This window comes from Rousettus aegyptiacus, unplaced genomic scaffold, assembly GCF_014176215.1.
Source record: "Rousettus aegyptiacus isolate mRouAeg1 unplaced genomic scaffold, mRouAeg1.p scaffold_m13_p_6, whole genome shotgun sequence".
Lineage (NCBI taxonomy): Eukaryota > Metazoa > Chordata > Mammalia > Chiroptera > Pteropodidae > Rousettus > Rousettus aegyptiacus.
The window spans coordinates 15,005,623-15,029,452 of NW_023416309.1; the positions used below are offsets into that span (position 1 = coordinate 15,005,623).

The 23,830-nt window shown below is 53.0% G+C and overlaps 1 protein-coding gene across 2 annotated transcripts in view; it reads right to left on the bottom strand.

Moving 5' to 3' along the window:
• CDH23 (cadherin related 23) overlaps positions 1–23,830 on the bottom strand; it is a 344,899-nt gene that overhangs the window by 96,213 nt on the left and 224,856 nt on the right. For both annotated transcript variants that reach the window (XM_016162284.2, XM_036223824.1), the window contains 9 exons: positions 21,837–21,964; positions 18,641–18,713; positions 16,646–16,762; positions 13,700–13,812; positions 12,399–12,506; positions 6,050–6,239; positions 5,567–5,712; positions 2,941–3,160; positions 1,039–1,191 (listed from right to left, as the gene is read on the bottom strand). In XM_016162284.2, coding sequence (XP_016017770.2) covers positions 1,039–1,191; positions 2,941–3,160; positions 5,567–5,712; positions 6,050–6,239; positions 12,399–12,506; positions 13,700–13,812; positions 16,646–16,762; positions 18,641–18,713; positions 21,837–21,964 — 1,248 coding nt within the window. The remainder of the gene's footprint in view (positions 1–1,038; positions 1,192–2,940; positions 3,161–5,566; positions 5,713–6,049; positions 6,240–12,398; positions 12,507–13,699; positions 13,813–16,645; positions 16,763–18,640; positions 18,714–21,836; positions 21,965–23,830) is intronic.

A 23,830-nucleotide genomic window follows, 5' to 3' on the forward strand; every position in this document is an offset into this window, starting at 1 on the left:
GTGCTGGGGACTGACCCATGGCTGGTACTATGTGGATGTCTGGATAACTGAACCTTTCCCAGGGCAGTCATGAGGATCGGACACAAGAAGCTGCTGGCCTGAGGGAGCTGGCCCCTAATTTAGGGAGGGGAAGGAGGGAAAAGATCTAGAAAGGAGAGGCTGAGGGCTAGAAGGTCACTTTGGCTGTAGCAAGTTGTGGATGGGCTGTGAGCCTGAGATTCCTTGTTCCTGCGGGAGAGGTATCAGGGAGGCTGGTGTGTGCACACACATACACGTCCACATGGATGTGTGTGTAATGTGGCTGCTGGCAGGCCATGGGCAGAGGGAAGTCAGTAAAATGGCCAAGGGCGGGCTGAGGAATATGAAAGAACTATTGGCCCCAGCCCCGCACATCCCAGCATCTTTCACATATGCAGTGAACAAGAGAATGCGGGAAACTGCTCTAACCCAGGAACGACTAACATGCAGCATTCTGCCGTCACCTACCAAGCCTGCCGCCATGGCAGACGTCAACTGGTCGATCACGGCTCCCTTTACCCTGTTGAGCCAGGACATGGCCTTGTAATATTTCTCCACAGCTCTTCAGGTTTTAGTTACTTGACATTTTTGAGCTAAAATTATTTCATTTAGAGAAGTCTAAACCACCTGCTTCTAAACAGTTGGGAATTCTTTTCATGAGTGAAGGGTCCCCAAGGAAGGACAAGGCCACATTTCTCTAATGGCATCTCTGTCGCCCTAATGTGAGATGGAGTGGCGGGGGGTTGGGTGGGGGGGGGGTAGGGCTCCTCCGAGGAGCCACTGGCTCCATCTCCCTCGAGACTGAACCTTGGTAAGCACCACCTGACCTGGTTCAGGAGGCCCCTGGGGAGGCAGACCAGAGGGATCCAGCTGCAAAGCTCCAGGGAAAAGCCAAGAGCAAATCCTCGGGGAGCCTCGGGCAGGGGCTAAGTCCTGATGGCCAATGTGGGCCTCTTCCCCACTCCCCTCTCCAACCCGGGTGGGCTACACATATGGAAGGGGTGGAAGCAGGGTTTGCACCTGTGATGAAGTAGCTGAGCTCAGCGTTGAGGCCCACGTCGTTGTCGGTACAGTTTAGCCAGACCACCCGGAAATCCCGTGGCACATCCTCGGACACGGAGACATTGTACACGGCAGGGAAGAAGGTGGGCGTCTCATCGTTCACATCCAACACTGTGGGCAGAGTCAGCATACCAGGCTAGGTCTGTCTTCCACTCAAGACCATCCAGCACCGAAGGCAGTGGCTCGTGTCACAGGCCAAGAGGAAATGGGTTCCCCAGGAGTCAACACCTCCTAGTTGTGAGCCAAGGGCCCCCGTGCCAGCTAGGGCCATGACAGAGCTGACCAGAACGCCACACCTGCCCACGCCACACCTGCCCACAGTCTCTGTTCCCTAAGGTGCTAGTGGCTGCTCATGCTGCCCAAGGGAGGAGAAAACCCCAGAGCCTCTGTCCAGTGTGTGTCTGATCACGACAACAATGACGATGACAGTGACCATTCCTCAGCTCAGCCTGCACGCCAAGCCCATGCTAAGTGCTTCCCATACAGGACCACACATACATACCCCTCAGAACATCCTCGCGAGGCAGCCATGATTAGGTGCATCACATAGACAAGGAGACAGACGTGCAGAGCAGCTGAGTGACTTGTTCAGTCACACGGCAAGGGAGTGGTGGGGCTGGGGTCTTGGGGAGGCCTGCCCCCAGTTTATGATAAGGTCCCAGGGAAAGTAACTGCTTTTGCGGGCCTTTCCACTCCCCCAAAGCCAATTTCCCTTAAAGGTTCATTTTTTTTCCAACTCTATATACAGGCCTCTTACTCCTTTGGCACATGGGGCCTGGGGAGACCTTCATAGGTGAAATGACCCCCACACCACCTTCGTTATCTTTGTGATATCACCAGGGGGACGTGGGGTGGTATGGCTTCTGTTGAGCCTTGGATAAAAATACTCTGGGGTTCCTCTTTGAGAGGACTGGACATCTTCCCCATCAATCACTGGCATAGAAGTGGGTCCTCAAACTGGCACCAGGAACCCACAAGGCAAGCCTTAACCATCAGGAGAAAGGATGCTTGGCTCTCTCTCTCGTCTTCACCACCTCAGGTCGTGATTAAGGAGGGCGACTATTTGTGCCTCTGCTGAGCTAACCATCCATCCCCAACTCATGGAGACTGGTAGGAGCCAGGATGGACTAGGGCCTGTCCTAGAGAACAGGCTATGTCTTGCCCATTACACTCTGTACTTACGTCCTGGGGTTTACTCCTAGCCCTTTGGCAATAGCTCATATCAGAGTACCAGTTTTGTTTCAAGAATTAAAGTGATTGAGAAACAGTAACCCACCCCCACAGCCTCACCCCACAGAGGGTAGAGACAGGTGGAAAGTACTGAGAGGGCCCCAAGGGGTGAGCACTCTCAGGGAGTCTGGGAATCCTGGCTGCCGTCTTCCCAGGGTGGGGTCATGTCCTTCCACTGAGATTCTGTGTGGGAGGGGAAGGTTCCTTTTACATCTCCAAATAAAATGTCTGGCCGAAGGGCCCTGCGACCTCCCCAGAGGGGACTGCCAGGGCCTCGCCCCTCTCTCTGCTGTTGCCAGGATCTCCAGCTCTCTCTGCTGTTGCCAGGATCAAAGAGGGAGACACTGGCAGGGGGCCCAGGCCACTGCCCCCCGGCTCTGGGGCACTGAAGACAGCGGCCGGGTGGGAGAAGAGTTGCCGGCGTTTTTGACTTGGTGGAGACAGGGAAGGCTCTGCTGTGCTGAATGGCTCCAGTCGAGGAGGATGCCCTATGAGCAAGGCAGCCTGTGCCCACGTGGATGATGGACAGCAGGAGCGCATACGGTTCTCTCCACCCCGGCTGGCACTGCCCTGGCTGGGCCCGTGCTCGTGTGTTCAGCATATAGCAGGAGGTACCCCCGTCGCTCTCACCTCGGATGGTGAGTGTGCTGGTGGAGCTCTTGGTGGGTGTGCCTGCATCGCTGGCCACCACCCGCAGCTGGTACTCAGCGATGCGTTCGCGGTCCAGCTCTGTCGTGGTGACGACCACGCCGCTGCTGCTATTGATAAGGAAGTCCATGCGGGGCATGCCCACCTGCATGCGGTAGGACACCAGCCCATTCAGGCCCTCGTCCAGGTCGACAGCCACCACCTGAGCGAGAGAAGGGGCTGTGTGAGTAGCGACACCAGGACTGACACTTCTCAGTACTCCCGCCCTCCCCATTGACCTGCTCAGCTCCAGTCCGAAATTCCTGCTACTCTGTCTCAGGCCAGGCTGTTGTACAGTCTGCCACATGTTCTCTAAGAAGGCAGCATGTCAGGGCTGAAAGGTGTCCAGTTACACCACGTGGGGCCAAGGGTGGGTGGAGAAGGGACGTTTTAGGACAAGAGTCCAGGTCCCCACAACTTCCCCCTTCGGAACCCTGCTTTCCCTATTAGGAAGCCCTCCCAGATTTACCCCAGCTGGCGCGGGCCCTCACAACTCTGCGGTGTGGTAGCAGCCTCCCCTCACCCTCCCGCCCTTAAGACGCTGGCCCGGAGCAGCCGTTACAGCTCAGACCCCTTCGGCTGTGTGGAGCTCAACTGCGGAGAACAATCAGTAGGATTCCCTCCCTGCTTTGTTTTGATTTGTAAGACAACAAAAAAGATAACAAGGATCAGTTTTAAAAAGTCACTTGAGGATTTGGTTATTATTTTTTAAAAAGCCATGGAGGCCATGTGTATAGGTAGGTAAGCCTCCCAAATCCTACACTCTCCCCATCTGCACCTTCGCTCCTGATGACAGATATCCCGATTCAAGACTCTGATATATTGAGTGTTGCGGAAGAGGATTCGAGACATCTGGGAAAAATGAGTAATCATTAAGATAAGAGCTTTGCATCAAGCCAAGTCTGTCAAAATTGAAAGGCAATGTCGATGTTATCTGGTCTAATTCATATCCAACGAGCTGGACAGAGGGTGCCCAGATTCAGCTTGAATGCTTTCTTGGATGGGGAGCTCACTACTTCAAATTTCTCCGCACACAGCTTTAGTCCATGGAGAAAGTTCTTCTGTACATCCAGCAGAAATCGTTATTGGTCAAGGTCATAGAGGGGACTTGGGGAACTGCACGGCTCAAGTCAGATCCCTCTTCCTGTATCTGAAGACAGTTTCTAAGATAAACACTCCCGGATCCTTCAACCATCTTCTGATGATTCTGAGCCAGTTCCTCTGTGAACTCAGAAGTTCTGCTGGCGGGCATTTCCTTTCTGTGCTGTAGTGAGCCCCCAGAGAACAGGGTCCGAGGGCTCATTCCCTCTCTCATATCCTACCTCTCCTATTTGCAAATTCCTTAGGGACTGGCTGCTGTTCCCTGGATCTCAGCTCCCCCTGCTGGGGGTGTGGGGAGAATATTCTGCTGGAGAGACTGCTGCCTGGAATGTGTCAAAGAACGCTTAATTTCCTTTTAAAGAAACTGAGGCTCAGCGGGCCTGCAGGGCATCGCCAAGGTTACCGCTCTGGCACGCTGACAAACCCTGTCTTCTCTGAATGAGATTAGGCTAACCTTCTGCTATCAAACCCCACCATTTCTCCGTTTCTTGAGTAAAATAACCCTCACGATAGACACAGAATGAGTACTTCTGTTACAGTGTACCTCCTGCAGTCCAGGGGCTAGGTTGTTTTATACCTGTGTCTGATCCAATCTCCACCGCACAGACAGGCAGGTACTAGTATCCCCATTTCACAGGTGAGAAAACTGAGGCCCAGAGAGGTTACATTGTTTGCTCCAAGTCAAAGGTGGTGGAGTTGGGATCCACAGCCATGCTGGTCAGACTCCAAAGTCTGCGCTCTAAACGGTGAGGTCCTTCTACTGTTCCTAAACGGCTCCTGTTAGGGCTTCACTTTCCCTGAACTGGCACCTTCAGGGCATCCCTGATCAGAAGGGTGATGGAGCAGGACACAGAGGGCACAGTTCAAGATCGGTTGCTACCTCTTCTTGGCCACAGGGACTTGGGCAAGTCTCTTTATGCCTCCTGCAAAGTGGGGAGAGTCGCGCCCACGGAGCAGAGCTGCCTTGGTGCTTATGGGAGGGGCTGCCCATGGAGACAGGTGCCTGGGCTACACTAGTCCAACCCGTGTTCTAGAATCACTTACAGGATTGGGGTGTTGAGGGTCTTGGGCCCGACCTCCATAACCAGGCTCTGAGAAACTCTCTGACTTGGCTTCCCAGAACTCTGTTTCTCTCCCTCCCTCCCTCCTTCCCTCTCTCCCTCCCTCCTTCCCTCTCTCCCTCGCTCATTTCTGCCCTCATCCATCTCCTGTGAAGCTTTCTCTCCACCTCTCCAATCCATATGTCCTTCAAGACCCAGCTCGAATTCCTCCTCCAGGAAGCCTTCCATCACCATCTCTCAGAGCACTGGTTCTCCAAGCCTGGCTTGGATCACGTCCTATCTGGAGGTCTCCCTTGTCAATCCCCTGCAAAGTGCTCAGCACGAGGCTAGGCACCCATGGCACCTGCTGGCTGGTCAGGATGAGGTGAGGGAGACACAGAGTAGGATCTCAGGAAAGGAATACTCACCTGGTAGACGGAGACCCCTGCAGGGGTGCCTTCGAGCACCTCGGCCACAAAAGGTAGATTCTGAAAGGTGGGGTCGTTGTCATTGAGGTCCAAGAGGTTCACAAACACTGTGGCACTGCTGGTGGCTCTCAGAGGGGGCTTGCCACCTGGATGGACCAGGGGGTGGGGAAAGGAGAGGGAAAGAGGGGTGCAGGAGAAAACGGGTCAGGGAGAAAATGAATGGGGGAGGGGGCACGTTCGGTGACCTTCCACCCCAGTGATCCTCCAGGGAGCAGCCTGGGCCTTGCACAGCCCAGTGCGCCCCTGCCCCCAAGGGTGCTCTGTGGTGGGGGTCGGGGGGAGAGGGGTACAACTGGGAAATGTTATTACTCCATTTTTAGTCATCAAGACACAACGTCCTGGGGAGGCCCAGGCCACCCAGAGCAAACCACCGGGGAGGTGTCAGGGGCCCCAGCCCAGGTGTGAGGGGTGTGGGGCACGTACAGTCCGTGACAGAGACGATGATCTTGCGCATGAGCTCCGCCTCCTGTGGGTCGGGGTTCTCCCGGTCCAGCATGACGTGGGTGGTTCGGATCTTGCCTGTGCTGCTGTTAAGGCTGTAGAATTTGTTGGGCGGCTGGATGCTGTACACCAGGGTGCCGTTCTCTCCCAGGTCTGGGTCTACGGCCACCACCTGTCCGGGAGAGAGGAAACCGACCCTCCACTGAGCCCTGCCGTATCCAAGCTGCCTGCCCGGGTTGTCTGAGCTCACATGCTGATCCAAGGCACCCCATTCAGACCCAGAAAGTGGCTCTCCCACCTGGCTCCAGATTCTTCACCCACTCACTTTCGACTTTAGGTTAAGTCCCTTCCCCCACTTAAGCCTCGGCCTTCAGATCTTAAAAGTAACACCTAGCAGCACAGAGTACAGGAGGCTCCCGATATCTCCACATACTGTGTCAACAGCCTTATGAGGTGGATACCTATAATCGCGCCCATTTCACAGACAGGCTCAGTGAGGCTCCCAAAGTCTCCTAACCAAGAAGTGGCTCTGGGTCCCTCCAGAGCCCATGTGAGTAGCCGGCAGGCAACACTGGCAGCCCGTCTCAGAGCTTCCTTTCGAGACACGCAGGGTAACATTCACGGGCTTCTGGAAGAATAGGTGGGGCCCCAGTAGGTCCACGGCCGTGGAATTTTTCAGGGTGGGGCTGGGAAGGGCTAGGGAATCTGAACCCTTGGCTGAGCTTTTGGAAGGATTTGAAACTGGATTTTGAGAACTGGATTCTTCCTCATCAAACCCTCTCTTCTTTCCTTTGAAGCTTTTGCTTGTGGGGTGATTTAAAAAGAATTAGGCCTCTGTTATACCAAGGATGACAGGGCATGAAAAAGGAGCCACGGAGAAGCCACCAGTTTGGAGGGTAGGTCCCGGCAAGTTGAGACAGTCATGGAGCTGCGGGAGGAGCGGGCTGAGTCTCCCTGGAGGGGAGGAACACCATGCCCAGGAGGCGCGGGTCTCCGGATAGGGGCCCCAGACAATCTGGCCCCTTTAACTTTCCAGCCACCCTTTGGTTCCCCACTTGTATCCCCACCCCATGAAGGGATCCACCTCAGTGCTGTCCTAACCCAGGGCCACAAACACCACAGCCTGTTCTCTCCCAGGTCCCTGTGCCTGCCCATCCTCCACTCTGTAGGGAACTTCTCTAGCCACCTGCCTCCCACAAGGGGAAAGCAGGACTGAGAGAGTCACGGGCTAGACTTAAGGTCACACAGCACCAGCCTTGGGGCCAACTCAGCTCCCCTTGCAGGCCTCCAGGACAGCAGGGACACCCACCCCATAGCTTGCCTCCCACCCTGTCCAGCAGGGGCCACCGCGGCACCAGAGGTAGACGTGTGTGTGTGTGTGTGTGTGTGTGTGTGTGTGTGTGTGTACACATGGCGGGGGGGGGGTGACTGCAGTCCCTAGGGTCACATCAGGACAGTCATTCTTCACTCTGGGACACTTGGCAATGACAGCCTAGCCTCGTCAGCTCCTTTATCTTACTTGATGTGGGGACTTTTGTGCTTTGGCAGCAGAATTTGTCCCTCCACTGGCTTAATCCCCAGCTGAGGTGTCTCTGGGGCCACCAGACCAGAACAGACAAATGGGCCACTCTGGCCAAGGACTTCTATCTGCCCCTGGGACCCAGGAGGCCGGGGAGAGAGGCCGATGCTGGTGCTGAACCCGGAGCCACTGCAGGACCTCCCTGCTTCAGAAAGCGAGATACAGCTCCACTCCCACCCCAGACTGCTCAGCCCACCCCCTCCCTTCCCAGCCTTGCTGCACCCAAGGGTGGGGGGGGGGGAATAGGAGCAGCCTTCCAGGCCTGAGGAGCCCTCACTGTGCTGTAGGCATGCTGCCTCAGTTTCCCTAGCCTCTATAGTGGGGACTCAATCACTCCTGTACTGACAACAGGAGACGAGGCTCTTAGGCACATCGGGTGTAATTTTAGCCAGCCACAGTCATCCTGCTAATGGACAAAGGAGACCAGCAAGTCCTGCCTACAAAGCTCTCTCTTCAGTTATAGGCGGGAGATAGTTTTTACCCCCATTTTTCTTAATGGGGAAACTGAGGTACAGGGCAGTTAAACAGCCTGCTCCAGACCAGCAGCCTATTGCTGAATGCACTGAGGCCAAGTTCACTTGGAGTGGAGGGGCTTCCCGTCTTCTCTACCCTCTCCTACCCGAGTACCTGAGGGTACCAGGTGCAGCTGCTTCTGAGTGATGCTAGTAGCAGGTGGGCACTGGTATTTGGCTTCTTGGCTCATTCCCTGGTTATGAGGTAGGTTGGGTTGGGGGCACAAGAGAGGGTGGTGGGCTGGGACCCCTGTGGGCTCCCTGCCGGGCGACTGTGTGGACTCTTACCACTTTCTCATTTATTTCCCATTTCACGCTCGTCATTTTTCTCCTGGCCTGACGGGGACTAATTCTCTCCCTCTCCCCTCTCCTTTATTTTGCTGGAGGGCTTTGAAAGGCTCTAAATCAATGCCCATCAGCCGGGTCCTTGAAGCAGGCTGCAGGAGCTAGGAGAGAGAGTGGGGCCGAAATCTCACTCGCAGAGAATGGTCACTCTGCAAGCTCATGTGTATGCAGCGGATGCCATTGGTGCGCACATGCGCACAGACACACGTGCCAGGGGAACTCCGAGTGCACCTGAATGCAGGCCCACACACAGGCTCTGGAAAGGCACTGGGGTTGCCCTGTGCCTCAGACTCCAAGGGGCGGGGCCAGTGCCCCCTCCAGATGGCCCCTTGGGAGAGTCCCCATCACATGCCCTATTCTCTGACAAGGAAGACCCAACTGGACCTGGTGGAGCGGGGAGCAGGGGGTGTAGGCTGGGGAAGGAGGGTAAACAAGTCCTTCAACAACTTTCGTTCACAAATGTTTTCAACATTTACAATGTGCCTGGCGCTGTGTGGGGGCTCAACGGTGAACAAGACAGATATGATTCCAGCAAGGGAGACAGATTATGGTGACAAAAGCTATCATTTATCGACCACTTGCCATGTAGTAAGGTACTTTGTGTATTTTGGTTCACTAAGCATGACCCATAACCCTTTCAGGTGGGGACTCTTAACTACCCCTATTTTCTAGATGAGAAGACTGGAGCACAGAGAGGTTAAGTAACTTGCCCAGGGTCATGTATCTTGTAAATGGTATGGCTAGGATTGGAGCCCAGACGTTTTGGTACCAGTGGCTGCCCACTGGGTCACTAAACTATATTGCCTCTTAATAAACAAGGAAGCTAACACACACACACACACACACAGGTCGTGAGACCAGATCTGAAAGAAACAGAGTATGGAGAGGGGCAGAGCTACTTTTGGCTTCTGTTTGGAGGTGGCATTTTAGGCTGGGATGGTGGAGAATGAGGCAGCCATGGCCAAAGCAGGGCTGGGGGAATAGAGGAAGAAGAGCACTTGGGGTGGGGAGTTGCGGGGCGGTGGCAGGAAGAAAGCTTGTGCAGAGGCTCGGAGGCAGGAAAGAGTTTATTCAGTGAGTTCAGAGGACTGAAAGGCTGGTGTGTGTTGGGGGAGCGGGGTGGGGTGGGTGTGAGATGAGTCAGGAGGTGTTCAAATATCAGATGTCACTTCTGGGTTAGCTGTTCCCTGCACTGCAACCTTCTTTCCTCACACCTCTGCCACAGCCCCTACCTTACCGAGGGCTATTGTGAGGCCTTAGGCCTCAGGGGCCCCCTCAAAGATATTAAATCATACTCACATATGTATGCATACATACATTTCATGACTATAAAATTTGAAAGAATTTTTATGACTATTCCTTTTGAAATTATTTTGCTATGACAAGCTCAATTAATTTATGGGCTCTGACTTCTGGTTTCCTAGTAATCATCACACGTAACTGAGAATTCCAGAAAATTTTAGAAAATTCTCAAGAATTCTTGAAAATCAAAGCTATAGTTTTCCTCAAATGTAATGAGATTTTTACAAATGAGATTTTTGTAATTACTAAAGTTGTCATTATATATTTGCTAGCTGTTTAATATAACAAGTTTCAATTTTGACTTTGCCCCTTTGTTTTTGAACTTTGAGTCATTGCATTTTTTTTTCATGTCTCAAATACTACTGTGGGTCACTGAAAAGCTCAAGTGCCCCAATCCCATGACTGCCCTGAGCTGGGGGAGGAACGGCCATGTCCACTTTGTACTGAGTGGATTCCCACGTTCATCTCCCTAGAGCTAAAAGTAAAGTGGCTCTTTCTGGCCAGGTATGTCTGGTAGGGACTCTGGCTTTTACACAGGGTGAGATGGGACCCAATTGTGGTTTTGAGCAGAAGGGCATGAAGTTCCCAGAAGGCAGAGCACACACATTGTTGCTTCCTGCACTCCTGAGCCTGCTAAGCATGGGACCTGGCACACAGTAGGTACTCACTGAAGGTTTACTGAGGTTTCCTGGAAAGTAAGGAAGTGCTGGGCAGCAGGCCCCTGGCCCATTGTCCATACCTGCTCATGGCTCAGAAGGATCTGAGAAAAGGCTAGAGACCCAGAGAGGGACATTGGGGGCCAGATCTTGGAAATGCCTAAGCGCAAGTGCAGTCCCAGCCCCCCAAACCTACTGGCTTTGTCTGGAAGGCGAACTCTTCAATAACGGTACCCTGGCCTGTGACCCATGTAGCCAATTTCTTCCAGGGACACCTCCCTCACCTGTCCCTCGATTTCCTCTGGGAGAAATTTCTCAGAGACAGAAAGCAAAGGTTAAGAGATGACCGAACAGGTGTTCAGAGGTGGACATCCAGCCTCAGCTCTTGGGCTAGAGCCTGAGTTCCCACAAGGTGGCAGCAGAGAGCGCTCATCAGATCCTGAGCCCTGGAGAGGGTGTGGAAATGGCTTAGGGTAATGGTTTCTAAATTTGGCCCTGGGTTGGAAAGAATCCTCTCACCTGCGGATTTGAAAAACCAGATTCCAGATCCTTTGGCCCCTGGCCATTAGACTCTCTGGAATGGGACCTGCCCACCAGTTGAGAACCATTCAGATCTTTAACATGTGGAAAAGAGGAAGGACAGCTGTGATGGCCAAGGCCGCCCTGTGCCCCATATGTTAACATCCTCTCCCACCTAGACCTAGGCAGGCCTTGTCACACCTCCCTGTGGATGATGAGAACTCGGGGAGCGTAGGCTAGGCATCACCAGCCCACGGCTGCTTGAGCTCTTGGTGAGGCAGCCTCCCGGAGAGCTGGATGTGAAAGTACCACCCCTTCTCCCAACCCACTGGCGTTGTCCGGTTTCTCAGGACCTGGGCCACATACCAGGGCATCCCTGAGCCAGCAGAGGGACAAGGACTGGGCTATGTGGTTTCGAAGTTGGGTTCAAGTCCTAGCACTACCTCTTACTAGCTCTAGGTCCTTGGACAAAGCCCTCGAACTCTAAGTCTCCGTGTCCTGTGTAGTATGGTAGGAGCCATGAGTCCATTGGCCACATGAGAGCACCACGAGGACGAGAGAGAATTCATGAGAGGCCCCTAGCACAGCGCCTGGCACATCCCAAATATTTAATAAATGGGTTGTCACGAGCCATTCAGTTCATGTCCGTCACAGGCAGGCTGGGTGGCTGTGGCGCTGGACAGTAAGGACGAACCTCCCTAATGGGTACAAATATTGGGGGTAGGGTGGGGGGAGGCCTCTCAAATGTGAATCCCAGAGCAGCAGGGTGCACGACCCTGGCTTTCCTCAGTTTCCCTCGGATGCTGGTCTCCATTCTGTGTGCTCAAGGCTTTGGCCACATCTCCCCTTGCCTGCCCTGAGCCACATCCCTGCACACAGCACTTGGATGTACACGCATGCAGCACACACAGGTGTCTGTGAAACCCTGAAACATCCTACACCAGAAAACCCTTGGGTGAACTTCAGACCCCCTGCTGGGGTAGCCCTGGGTCCAGCTGACCCAGCCCAGTGGCTGCAGTGACAGAAGTGAAGGGAAGGTGCTGAGGGCAAAGATGAAGTTCCTGCAATTTGAGGGAGAGACGTGTGCCTTGCCAGGGGAGGGCGGGGCTCTCATGAGGGGTGACCAGAGTCCTGGGTCTCAGGGTACGTGTGGCTATAAGCTGCACTATCCCTGCATCCCCTGGTGCCGTCCCTGGGCTTCTGTGCTCCCTTTGACAAAGCCTGAAGCCCACTGTCCCTCAGAACAACCTCTGACTACCTTTCACCATGCAAGAGCTTCTGGACCTCTGCTCAGAGAGCTGACTCAGGAAACACTAAGTGCATTAGCCCCACATGGGCAGGCCCAGAGGGCTCATGTGAGGATGGCAACAGTCCTCAGAAGGGCAGCCTGGTAGTTCTGCTGTCCCGCCACCACTTACCGTGGTCACATCAGAGTCTGGAGGCGTCATCTCCACCAGGTTGATGTAGTAGGGAGCGTCTTTCCAGGTGGGGTGATTGTCATTGATGTCCAGGAGGGTGATGTTGACCTGTGAAGCCACAAGAGGGGCACCGTGGACTATGCCTAGCTGCCCATGAGGGGGACTCATTCAGAGACCTAATACCTTGGTATTAATTCCACTGGCTCCACCCACTTTAGGGGCTTCGGGGCAAAGCCTGAGCTTTCAAGGACAGAGGGTTTAGGGGCTGGCGCTGTCTCATCAGGTGGCAGAGGAACAGATGAGAGGGGCTCTGTGACCTGGGACTTGTCCCATCCACTCCTAGTCTTGGCCGAAGGTGAATGACAAGGTAGGGGAGGTTTAGGGTGTGGGCAGGTCTGATAGAATCCCTTGAGCCTTCTGGTCAGTCTCAGCTACAAGGCAAGCAATTTCCCTGCTCACCTGCCACCAGGTAAATTATTTATAGAGCTGTGAATCCTATTAGCAGTGGCCTTCTGTGACTGAATAGAGCCCTGGGGATTTTTCTGCCAAGTCCCTGGCCAAGCAATATCAATTCCAGCCCCTCTGGCTAGGCCAGCCTGGGGAAGGCTGCCTGGGGTAGGGTGAGAGCAATGGGGAGAGGTCAGGAGAGGGGTCCTAAGGGAGAGCCAAAGAAAGTGAATGAAGATCAAGGAGGGGAGCTGGCTGGAGTGACCTGTCAGCCGGCCTTCCTGCTTCCTCTCCCACAGAGGGGCTTATTGCTCCTCACTCCCCCCATCCTGTTCTGCAGCCAAGAGCTCAGTCAGGAGCCTCAAGCATTCTTTCTTTAGCTTCCTACTCGCTGAAGCACCTTGGTGGGGCGACATGGCCTTGAATAGGGACCCTAGGCCTTGATGGATCCTACTTGAGCATGGTAGGGAAACCCAGGCATCATTTCTCAGCACCACAAGGGTTGGGGGTGGGGTGATGACAAGCCCCCAGGGATCCTCCAAGGGCCTTGCTTCCTGCTCTGAGTCGCTCTTCTACATGTCTTCTCTTACCTGCCCCACTGGTCTTTTGGGGGCAGAGGAGAAAATATTTGCTCCTTCCAGGTGCCCATGCTCCAGGTGGGAATGCCTGTCTTCCCGTAGCTGCAGTGGCTCTAGTCCTGACCTTGGCTGACACTGAGTTGCCACCTTCTCCACTCCCACAAAGCCTCACACTCTCCCAGGACGAAGTGCCCAGACCTAAGATGAGCCGAGGCACAGCAGCCTGGACAGCAAGTGGGGAGCTGGGGGGCATGCGAGGGAGGGGTGGGCACTCACAGTGGCAATGCCAGTTTTCTGGTTGTGGCCCACACCCCCGTCCACTGCTCGTACAATGAGGATGTATTCAGACTTGGTCTCACGGTCAAGCAGGGAGGTGGTGGTGATTTCACCTGCAGGAGAGAGGGGCGTGTGAGAAAGGGTTTGGGTGGGCCAGGGAGAGATCAGGGAAGAAAGGATAAAACAAGGAGAGGAGGAGGAGACAGGGGAAGGAGGGAGAGAGAGAGAGTATGAGAGATGCTTATAAGACCAAATGGTCTGGCAGCGTGCACACACGAGTGTGTAGGTGTGTGTGTGTGTGTAGGGGGGGTGGTAGGGGGTGGTGCTCGTGGAGAGAGAGGGGACAGCACCCATGCCTTGGGAACCAGACCCCAGAGCTGGACAATACAACCCTATGACGAGGGATTATTTTCAGGTGTGGGGAAATCTAGGCCAATTGTGCAGCTTGTATCTGAACAACAGGGCAGGAGGGCCATTTGGCTTCAAGCTCAGACACCGATGACCTTTCATTTAGACTTTTGACATCTGACTAGCTTTATCACTTGAAATTAGTCACTTAAAGTCTGTGTGCCTCAGTTTCCTCATCTGGTCAAAAGGGAATTATAATAGGACCTACCTCGAGGGCTACTGTGGAATTAATTTAGTTATCATGGAAAACTTAGACCAGCAGCTGGCACTGTTCATTTATACAGTTATAGTCACAGAAACACAGTGACTGGACTGGAAGACACCGAGTGTTTCATATATGTTCCAACTTGTTACTCATTACTGGACAGCTCAGCCTATAGTGCATTGAGAGTTAATAGTCAGAAAATAATTTCCTTAACTACATAACATAATTATATTGCCCTGAATGTTTTTTAGGGTATAAGCAAGTTATTCTACCAAATATAAACATTTAAAATGTTTGTTAGCCCGTTTTTGGCTTTTCTCTGTATTTTGGTGTAACAAAAATATGGTAGCAACCCTGGTAGTGGTGTGCTGGTAAACGTTTGATGCCCAGTTCCCCAAAAGAAAAGAAAAGCATTTGCCAATTTCCATGGCAGATATATTTCCACCAGGACTCATTTTAAACTATTAACTTGATGGCATTGAACATGGAGTTGGGAAGATGTGCTTACGACTGGCTCTTGCGAGCAGGTGTGAGCCAGTATCGGCTGGCTTCAGCACATGAAGGCCACTTTACCACCTCGCACGGGCTGCAGGAAAGAGCCCACACATTGAGAGCAGTGAGACACAGATTTGAATTCTGATTATGGCTCTTTCCAGATGCTTTGCCTTAGGATAGTTAATTAATTTCTTCGAGCCTCGGTTTTCTCGTTTGTGGGAATTAATCTTTGTGAGGATTAAATAACCATAGGTGAAGCTCCCAACACTCAGAAAATGCTCGTTTTCTTCCAATGGACTGAGAATTCTCCAACGGTAGGGACAGTGTGCTAGCCATCTTTTTATCCCCATTACCTGAGCCGAGTGACCTGGGGCAAGTTAACTCTCTGTGATTGGTTTATTCGACCATGAAACAAGGGAGCTGGGCTAGACGGTTGCATTTCCCTCCCTGCCATACTGGCCTGCCCTCTGGCAAGCGCAGGGCTGGGAAGGGCGCTGGGGTGGGGGACAGGGGAGCGAAAGTGCTCAGGCCTGGAAGGAGAGACTGGCAAAGGTCTGCCCGTCGAATCGTGCTCCTTGCTGGGGTGGTGTCAATTAATTGGCAGGGCGAGGACGAAATTAATCTCTAAAAAGTTTTAAACATGAACTTGTCGGCATGATAGATGGCTCTTCCTGTCTGGGAAATTAGATCCAATTAAGGCCACCTTTGTGGATCAGGCCTGGTTAATTTGACCAAGGAGCTCAGTGGAAAACGCTTACACCTTCGGAGCCGAAGGAGCCGTGTTAAGGCAGCAAGAAAATGTCCGTGTCATTATTAAAGGCCCCCGGGTGGAGATGGGGTCCCTGACTGGGGAGGCAGGGTGCCGAAAGGTCAGTGTGCTCCGCACTGTATCTGGGTGGCGGCATGAAGCTCTAACGTGGCCTCCTATAATGCAGCATTTAAAGTCTGGGCTCTGAATTCAGATGGTCAGGCTCTGCGAGTCCTGTCAAGTCAATGAACGTCTCCTGTGCCTCAGTTTCTTCATCTGGGAAATGGGGATAATGCTAGTACCTGCCTCACGGCTCGTAAAGAAAGTGAAATGGGACGACATTGGTCAGAGCACTTAGAAGACTGCTGAGCACGTGGTTAATGTGAATTAACGGTTTTACTCCGAGCCCCCTGGAAATGTGGGCTCACTGAAGGCAGATGCTCCTGAGGGCAGGGAGGAAGGTCTCTGATTGTCAGAGGTGGGGAGAGAGGCTCAGGATGGCTCTGGATGTGTTCAGTCTTTGTACACATCAGCACCAGCTGTCTGCGGGCTTCTAGGAAAAGGGGATGAAAGGGGCTGAAGGCAGATCGAACACAGAGGCATGGATGACTGTCAGACTTAGTGCCCCGCTGGCCCCTGTCCACCTGTGGCAGGGATGGCCAGTGTCCGACAAAGATTTGCAGGTGGGGAAACTGAGGCATACACTGTGTTAGGAAGAGGAGCTGCGACTCAAGAAAGAAGTTGGCAGCTGAGGGAGGGGGACACTTAGGCTTGAAGAAAGGTGTCCCTGAAAAGTGGTATGCTAGCCAGATGTTTGTAAAACAGAACACAATTTAAACATAACAGGGCTCTTCACCATTGAAAGGCATTCTGTAGTGGATAAATTCATGTTGTGTGTGTCTGGTTTTTTTTTTTTTTTTTTGGTAAGATCAGTAATCTCACTCAAATTAATATTTTAGGGATAAAACCAAATGCTCCAAGCTGGCTTGCTCAAAGCTGGGGCTTGCTGTGAGAAGTCCTGGCCTAGAGGCAGGTCTTGGGCATGGAGAGTCAGCATGAGGTGCAGAGGACAAGGGCTGTCGGGGCTCACCTGAGCGGGCGTTGATCCGAAACTGGGAGGAGCCTTCCAAGGAGTAGATGATGGACTCCTGGCCGTACTCTCGGGAGCGGTCCAGGTCTGTGGCATTCAGGAACAGCACGGTGGCTCCTTCAGGGAGATAAGGGGGGGTGGAGGGAGTGCTGCCCACCCTGGGCTCCCGGCCACTGGCCCTGGAAGCAGGACTGGCACAGGCCAGAGGAGGAAGAGGGGGTCTCCCGGTGACCAGCCCTCAGGAGACAGGGCGCCTGGCACAGGGGGAACCCGGGGAAGGGAGTGTGCTTAAACACCTGCTCCCGTGGCCCAGATCCCTGGGTCGTGTGGGCACAAGTCTCCATGGGAGGGAGGGCCTCGAGCTTGGGAAGATGGGGCCTTCGTCCCCTTCCCCCTCCTGGCCCAACCTTAGGGAGCACTTCACTGCCTCCCCTGACCCTGCCCTGGCTCGCCACTGTATTAAATACCAGCAGACTGGCCAGCTTTGACTCTGAGTCAAGAAGAAATGAAGCTCCATATTAAATTATTCAATATTTATTATATTTAATTTCGGTCTTGTTTTATCTTGTTCACAGAATTTAGGAGGGTTTTTATTTTCTCTTTAATGTCTAGTTACGGCCCTCACCTTTGTTTCCATCTCTGCGGAATTTGGGGTCAGGGGATTGGCCTTTCGAGCTGCCCTGGCTGGGCCCCGAGAGCAGCCTGTCCTGTAGCTGTGCCAGCCAGGGCCTTCTGCACCCTTCTGCCACCAACTGCCAGCTCTGGCGAGTGGTGAGTGCGTGATGCACTGTGTGCACTTCTGGAATCACTACGCCCAGGCGGTAATCTGGTGGGACCTCTGGCAAGTGCCTTAACTTGTCTGAGTCTCAGCTTCTCCCTCTGCATGATGAGTCTAGCTGTACAGCCCATTCGTGGGGCTGTTACTGAACTGCGGACTGTGGTTACTACTGCGTTGATGAATCAACAGTCGCTGGGAACACGGGGGGCTATGGACAGGCGGGTCATTCTGGCCCCTTCCAGGTAGCTGTGGGGCCTCTAATCTGACTCGGTCCTGCCCTAAGCAGGACTGGTACATGGGCCCTGACACAATCCTTTATCTAAGCACACTCAACTTGGAAGAGAATTAAGTGCCAAGATGAAGGACTCTCCGTGGCAGAGTCCCTGGGGATGGTGGAATTGCAGGGGGCCACTTTGACAGTGACATTTTACAGGGAACGCCTGAGACTGATATAAGGAAGGATGGGCTGGGCATAGCCTGATACCACCCAGCAAGTCATCAAATACTAGGGAGATACCAGAGGAAGACTCTGTGGTACTAGGGAAGGTCACCCCTGACTCCAGCTGTCCCTGGTTCCTCCAGTTGTTCCCCGACTTCAGCTGTCCCTGACTCCTCAGCTGTCCCCAACTCCTCCAACTGCTGCAGCAATTCCTGACATTTCCCCCACAGACTGTCCCCTTGGAGGGTAAGGATGAAACTGCCAGCCTATCCTGAGGACAGAACAGGTCTCCTGGATCCTGAGTGTGGACTTAGTGGCCCTGGGTCTGCAGACTGAGCCTTGGCACCTGAGATGTGGGGATGAGCCTCCCACTCTTGTCCTCTCATAGGAACGCACACCATCCTCCAAGGCCAGACCTTCAGCCATCATGGCCCCTGGGACTTGCCTCACAGCCCCGTAATCTCGGAACGCTCTGCCTACTCTCATTTAACCAAGGCTGTTGAATTAATCACCAGTCATTTTTCTCTTCCCTGCCAGACTGTAGCTGCAGGAGAGTAGGGACTAAGTGCCTAGCAGAGTGTCTGCACATAGCAGGTGCTCTAGGTAACTGCTGCCTGGCGATACCTGGACATCTCCAAAGGTTCCCCTCCGTTGTCATGGAAACAGACAGGGAGGCCCATGGACCTCCCCAATTTGTGTACAAAGTGAAGCCTGTCCACTGTCAGTGCCACGCCTGCTGGTTCCCTGCCTTCACACCCTCTCCTTCCTGGGCCCGTACCTGCCATGATATTCTCCACCACGGAGACGAAGTAGGCAGGCTTGCTGAAGGTGGGAGGGTTGTCGTTCTCATCCTGGAAGAAAAACAGACAGATTTCAGGAACCAGGGAGGCAGCGGGGGCTGGTTAGCTGTCCCGGGCCGGCACCAAGGGGAGGCTGGGCACAGCTGGCGCTGACGTGCTCTGGCTGGGCTACAGATCAAGGAGGCAGGACAGGCCTTGGGGAAATACGTGGGGGGCCGGGAAGTGATGGTGGGGACTGGGGAGATGGAGAAAAGCAGCTGGAGCTGCCTACGACGCCAGCTCCCCTGGTTCTCCCCTTTGGTCTTTCAGCGGAGCTCCGAGCTTACTCCAGCTCTCCCACTTTCGGTTCATCGGCCCCCATGCTGGGATGCCTACCAGGAACTTCTCTCCCAGCTCTGCCAAGGTGACGGCAGAAGGTTCTGGGAACCTTCCTAGAAATGAAGGGAGAAAAGAGCAGCCAACCCAGAAAATACTGAAGTACAACAGGGGACAGGTGGCTCCTCCACCACCCCAGCAAGTCCTGGCCCAGAACCCACCACCTGAAGCTTTCCGGAAGCAATTCCTCCTCTGGCCAGGTGAGAGGGCTGGTGCTGGGCCAAGAGGCTAAACTGGCAGGTGGGGCCCAGGTGAAGCCTCTGCCTCCTCCTGCTCCTCCACACACAGTCTCCCTCCACTAGCAGAGGAGACTTTCCTACCCTTTAAGACTATCATCCTCACTGACTGCTTTTTGCAATCACTTGAGGATTCCTCCCTGTTCCCCTCTTGGAGGAAACCTGGCGGGCCCATCTGACACAGCCTTCTCCCCTTTCCTCAGGAGCCCAGCATGGACGCAAACTCCAAGGGCCTCATTTTCCTGAAACTGCAAGCTCCTAAGGGAAAGGCTCTTGAATAAGCCCCTTTTGCTGGAGTCACTCATGCTGAGCAAACATGAAAGTGAGGGAGGCATAATAGCGGGGGACTTCAGAGAACCCCATCCTTCCAGGACTGTGGGTGCCCAGAAAGGAACACTTTTCTTCCCCAATCTGGCCCTTGGCTCTGGACTGCACACTGGCTCAATCTGGCTGTGGGAGGACTCGCCAGACATCCGACATCCCAAGAGCATGCCTGGGCATCCCCCTAGTGCAGGCATGAGCGCCCCGTACGCGTGTCTATTTAAGCCTTCTGCTTGGCTGCATGAAACAAGCGTGGAGAATGTCAGTGAGAGAGCATGAGGCAGAAACTTATTAGTGGTGATATTCCCCTGGATCCTGGCGCTGCATTCACTATTAGTTCTAATTCAGCGGCTCCCTCTACAAAAGCTTATTGTCCCCTAATGGGAAATCTACAAACCGAGTTTGACTTCTTTATTAAAAACCAACAAGCAGTGGATGAAAAGGAATCACCTGGCCCCTCTCGCCTGCCTCTCCTCCTTCAGGAGCCCTGTCATTTTGCTCTGCCTCTCCCCACCCCCTCCCTGTGCGGTAAGCGCTGCCGTCAACTACTTCGTCTCTGCTGGGCTTTTTTTTTTTTTTTTGGTTCAGAGAAAATCCCTTTGATGGAGGGAGGAGGCAGCTTAGATAAGTGACAGCTACTTAAAAATCACCCACATGCAAAATCAACTCAAAGGCAGTGACCTTTTCAAGTGTAGTCCTTAGACACAGTGACTATATCATCCAAAAGCCCTGCTTAAAAGACAATGTTCACTCACGGCCAAGGTGGCATCTGTTTCCGTTGCCGGACCCTCCTGCTGCCAGGGGCCAGGGCAGACCGGAAGGAGAGTGGGGGCCCCTCTTGACTGGCTTGACAGCTTCGAGGGAACATAGTCAATAATACTATAATAACTACGTGTGGTGTCAGATGGGTGCTAGACTTATCAGGGTGATCGCTTTGTAAGTTCTATACATGCCTAATCACTGTGTTGTATACCTGAAACTTATATAATATCAATTAATTGAAAAATAAATTTAAAAAAAGAACACCAGGATGTGGTCATAATTGTCAGGGAACACATTCTAGTTGTCTGGTGTCACCCTTGGCATTTCAAGGTGGGAGGCTGCGGGTTAAAGGCAGGCAGGCGTTTAGGCTTCTGTGGCTCTCCTCTCCTCTGTCCTCCCCTGCCATTCCCTGAAGCCTGACATGCCAGATATAAAGTGACAGCCTTTCCCTCTCCTGGACCTTGTTCCATATAGCCTCACCCTCCCACGCCACCCCTAAATCCTGCTCCCACATGCCCACCTGCAGAGCTTCCCCCAGAACATCACCCCTGACTTTTCCATCACTGAAGCCCCATCCTATTCGAATTGCAAGCAAATTAGGTCCCCCAGCCAGACCAGGACATTCCCACCTGGGAGCTAGCCCTGGAGCCTCTAACATCAGGTTGTAAGGATGAGGCTTGTCAAAGCCAGGTGTAGGGCAGTTCTAGAGGCCATTGGTGAAGCCAGCTAGACCTGGAAGGTCATCCAGCAAGCCGGCTCTGAGCAAGATGTTTTCCTGAACATATGTCAAATCACAGCGTATCTCCTAACCTGACAATCTGATCTAATCCTCCTGGAATCGGTAAAGTGCTAATTCTTCCATCAACATGTACGTGTTCACCTCTGCCTGCAGGCAGCAGCCTTTATGAGATGGGGGGCAGGTGTGCTTGTGCATGCACAGTATTGGGGGTCTCTTGGGGGACAGGCCCGCTGGCCCACTCTCAGAACACTGTCTCATCCCCAGGATCACTGGGGGAGCTGCATGGAGCCAGCGAACCAATGTGGAGACGGGTTTAGTGACTGATGATTTCAGACGTGGAATGCACTAAGGTGTGCGTGATATTCATGTAAGACAAGCTGTGGTTTGGTTTCAGGTCCCTTTAGATCTTCGGAGCAGAAAAAGGAAGTGAAAATGAAAAAGGAGGGGTAGAAAGAGAGAGCGAGAAGAGAGATGACCTTCCAGGAATTCCCTTGAACTCCACAGAATGTAGCTGTACATGAAGGAATTTGGTGACATTTCCTCGAGCTCCTGCTCCCCTGAGAGGCTGTCCTAAAGCCCTCAAAAGAAGTCAGAGCCCGACTTCAAAAGTTGGGCTCTTCTTGCGTTCCTGGACCTCCCCTGGCCAAGCTGGCAGAGGTTTTCTAGGACAGCCTTTGGGCCAGTCTGCCAGATAACCCCCTGAGCAGTGGAAGGGCAAGGCCAGTGCCCCTGGGTACTTACAAACACTTCGATGGTGACGGGGACAGTGCTGTTCAGAGGCGGGTTGCCAGCATCCTTGGCCATGACCGTCAGATAAATCAGCCCATTAGGTATCTGTTCATAATCCAGGGGGTGGCTCACGCTGATCACTGAAATGATAGGAACAGGGCCCCAGAGCCCCTGTCAGCAGACTTTGATGCCCATCCAGTCAGGGCTCCCCTTTGGGCAGAAAGAGTATGGCTGACAAGGGCCTCATGGTCTTGATTTAGGTTTATTGACTGCCTAATACATGCCAGGCCCAGTGCTGGGTCCACTGAGTGGTAACTGTTCTGGTGGTAATATAAGCCCCACATTACAGATGAGGAAACAAAGCTCGGGGAGGCTCATTGACTTGCCTAAAGACATACAGCTAGCAACTTAATAGAGTGGGATTTGAGCCCAGCTTTCTCCAGTAGGTGCTACTCCTGCCTGTCTGTTGGACCCACTCATCTGACCCTCCTAATCAGTCTGGAAGCCACTTGGAGAACAGGGTCATGCCCCAGGTCTCTAATCCTGTCCCTGTTATCATTCCTGATACCCTCCAGATAAACACAGAATTCACCCATTTGTTGCCCACTGTCAAGGTTGCGGGGCGGTGAGGCGGCAGTGGGAGCAGATGGCAGCTCCTTCCTTTGACTCTTTGGGCCCTGTTTTTCCTTCTCATCACCTTGCTCCTGTCTTCTCTTCTCTCACATTTATCCTACAGTCTCTTCATGCCCGTCCAGCGGCCACGCTGGGCACTGTTTAGATACTCAGGGTATCATGTTGCAGATTTCACCCTCAGCAGGACTCTGCTAGAAGGCGAGCGAAGACCCTAACACCAAAGGCAGAGAGAGATGGACAGGTAGGATTTGGGCACAGCTTCGGCAGCTGCTTTGGCCCTGAAATATCCCCACTACTGCACATGAGTACTCTTTGTGCTAAGCCACTGAATCTCAATTTTGGAAGGGAAGGCATATTGGCTTGGGAGCAGAGGCATGGGTAGTCTTCAAAAGCATAACAACAATATTAAATTGCCACTTTCTATTTGGAAAATAGAAACCAAATTATTGCTTTAGTAATATAAAACCTAAGAGAGTTCCTTCTAATTGAGAGGAAGGTGAGGTGTGAGGGTGGGCAGAGGCGTGAAACTTATATTTTTAAAACGGGGACATAGATAAAGAACATCGGGCTGCAGCACCTGGATCCAGGACTGGAACTTCTGCAATTACATATCTCTGCCACAAGGAGGAGTGAGCACTGGACTCAGAGTCATCCAATGCACATTCTTTCTGCTTTGAGGGCACCTAATCCATCTTTAAGAATTAGGGAAGCTTCTCAGAGGAGGATATTTCTAAAGGAGCCCTTAAAGCTAGCCAGAGGTTAAAGGGACAGGGAGGAAGGGTTTTCTTGGCAAAAGGAACAGATTGCAAAGAAATGAAAGTGACCACTGTAAAGGGAGAGAGTGTCAAGGGGTTTAAAGAGGCTGACTTCTGGTAGGGGGTGAGGAGGTGCTGAAAGACTAGGCTGGAGAGACAACCAAGAGTCAAATCACAAGGGCCTTCTTGGACAGCTTTGCTGTGTGACTTTGGGCAAGTCGCTCCCTGTCTCTGGGCCCCAGTTGTCCCATCTAACAAACACGGTGGTCTCTTGGGATCTTGGAGCTTGACATTGCTGCTGCTGTTCTCATCATGGGCTCTAGGGATCAGGACTCATAGTAGGGCAGTGGTGCAAGGCCCAGAGTGTGAAAATGTGCTTGGACCAAGTAGGGAAAGGCAACGAATGACCTGGGAGGGCTGGGAGGTGGCTGTAGCATGCCCAAAGGATGGGGAAGCTTGGCTAACAAGCCTCCATTCCATATATCTTCCCAGGTAAGAAATAGGGATGGCACAGATGTGGGAACATCAGACTCCTGGCTAGGGATAGACCTAAGATCCAGAGAAAGATTTGACTGATCTGAGACAAAGATCTGGACCCCATGTCAGGTGCTGCTCCAG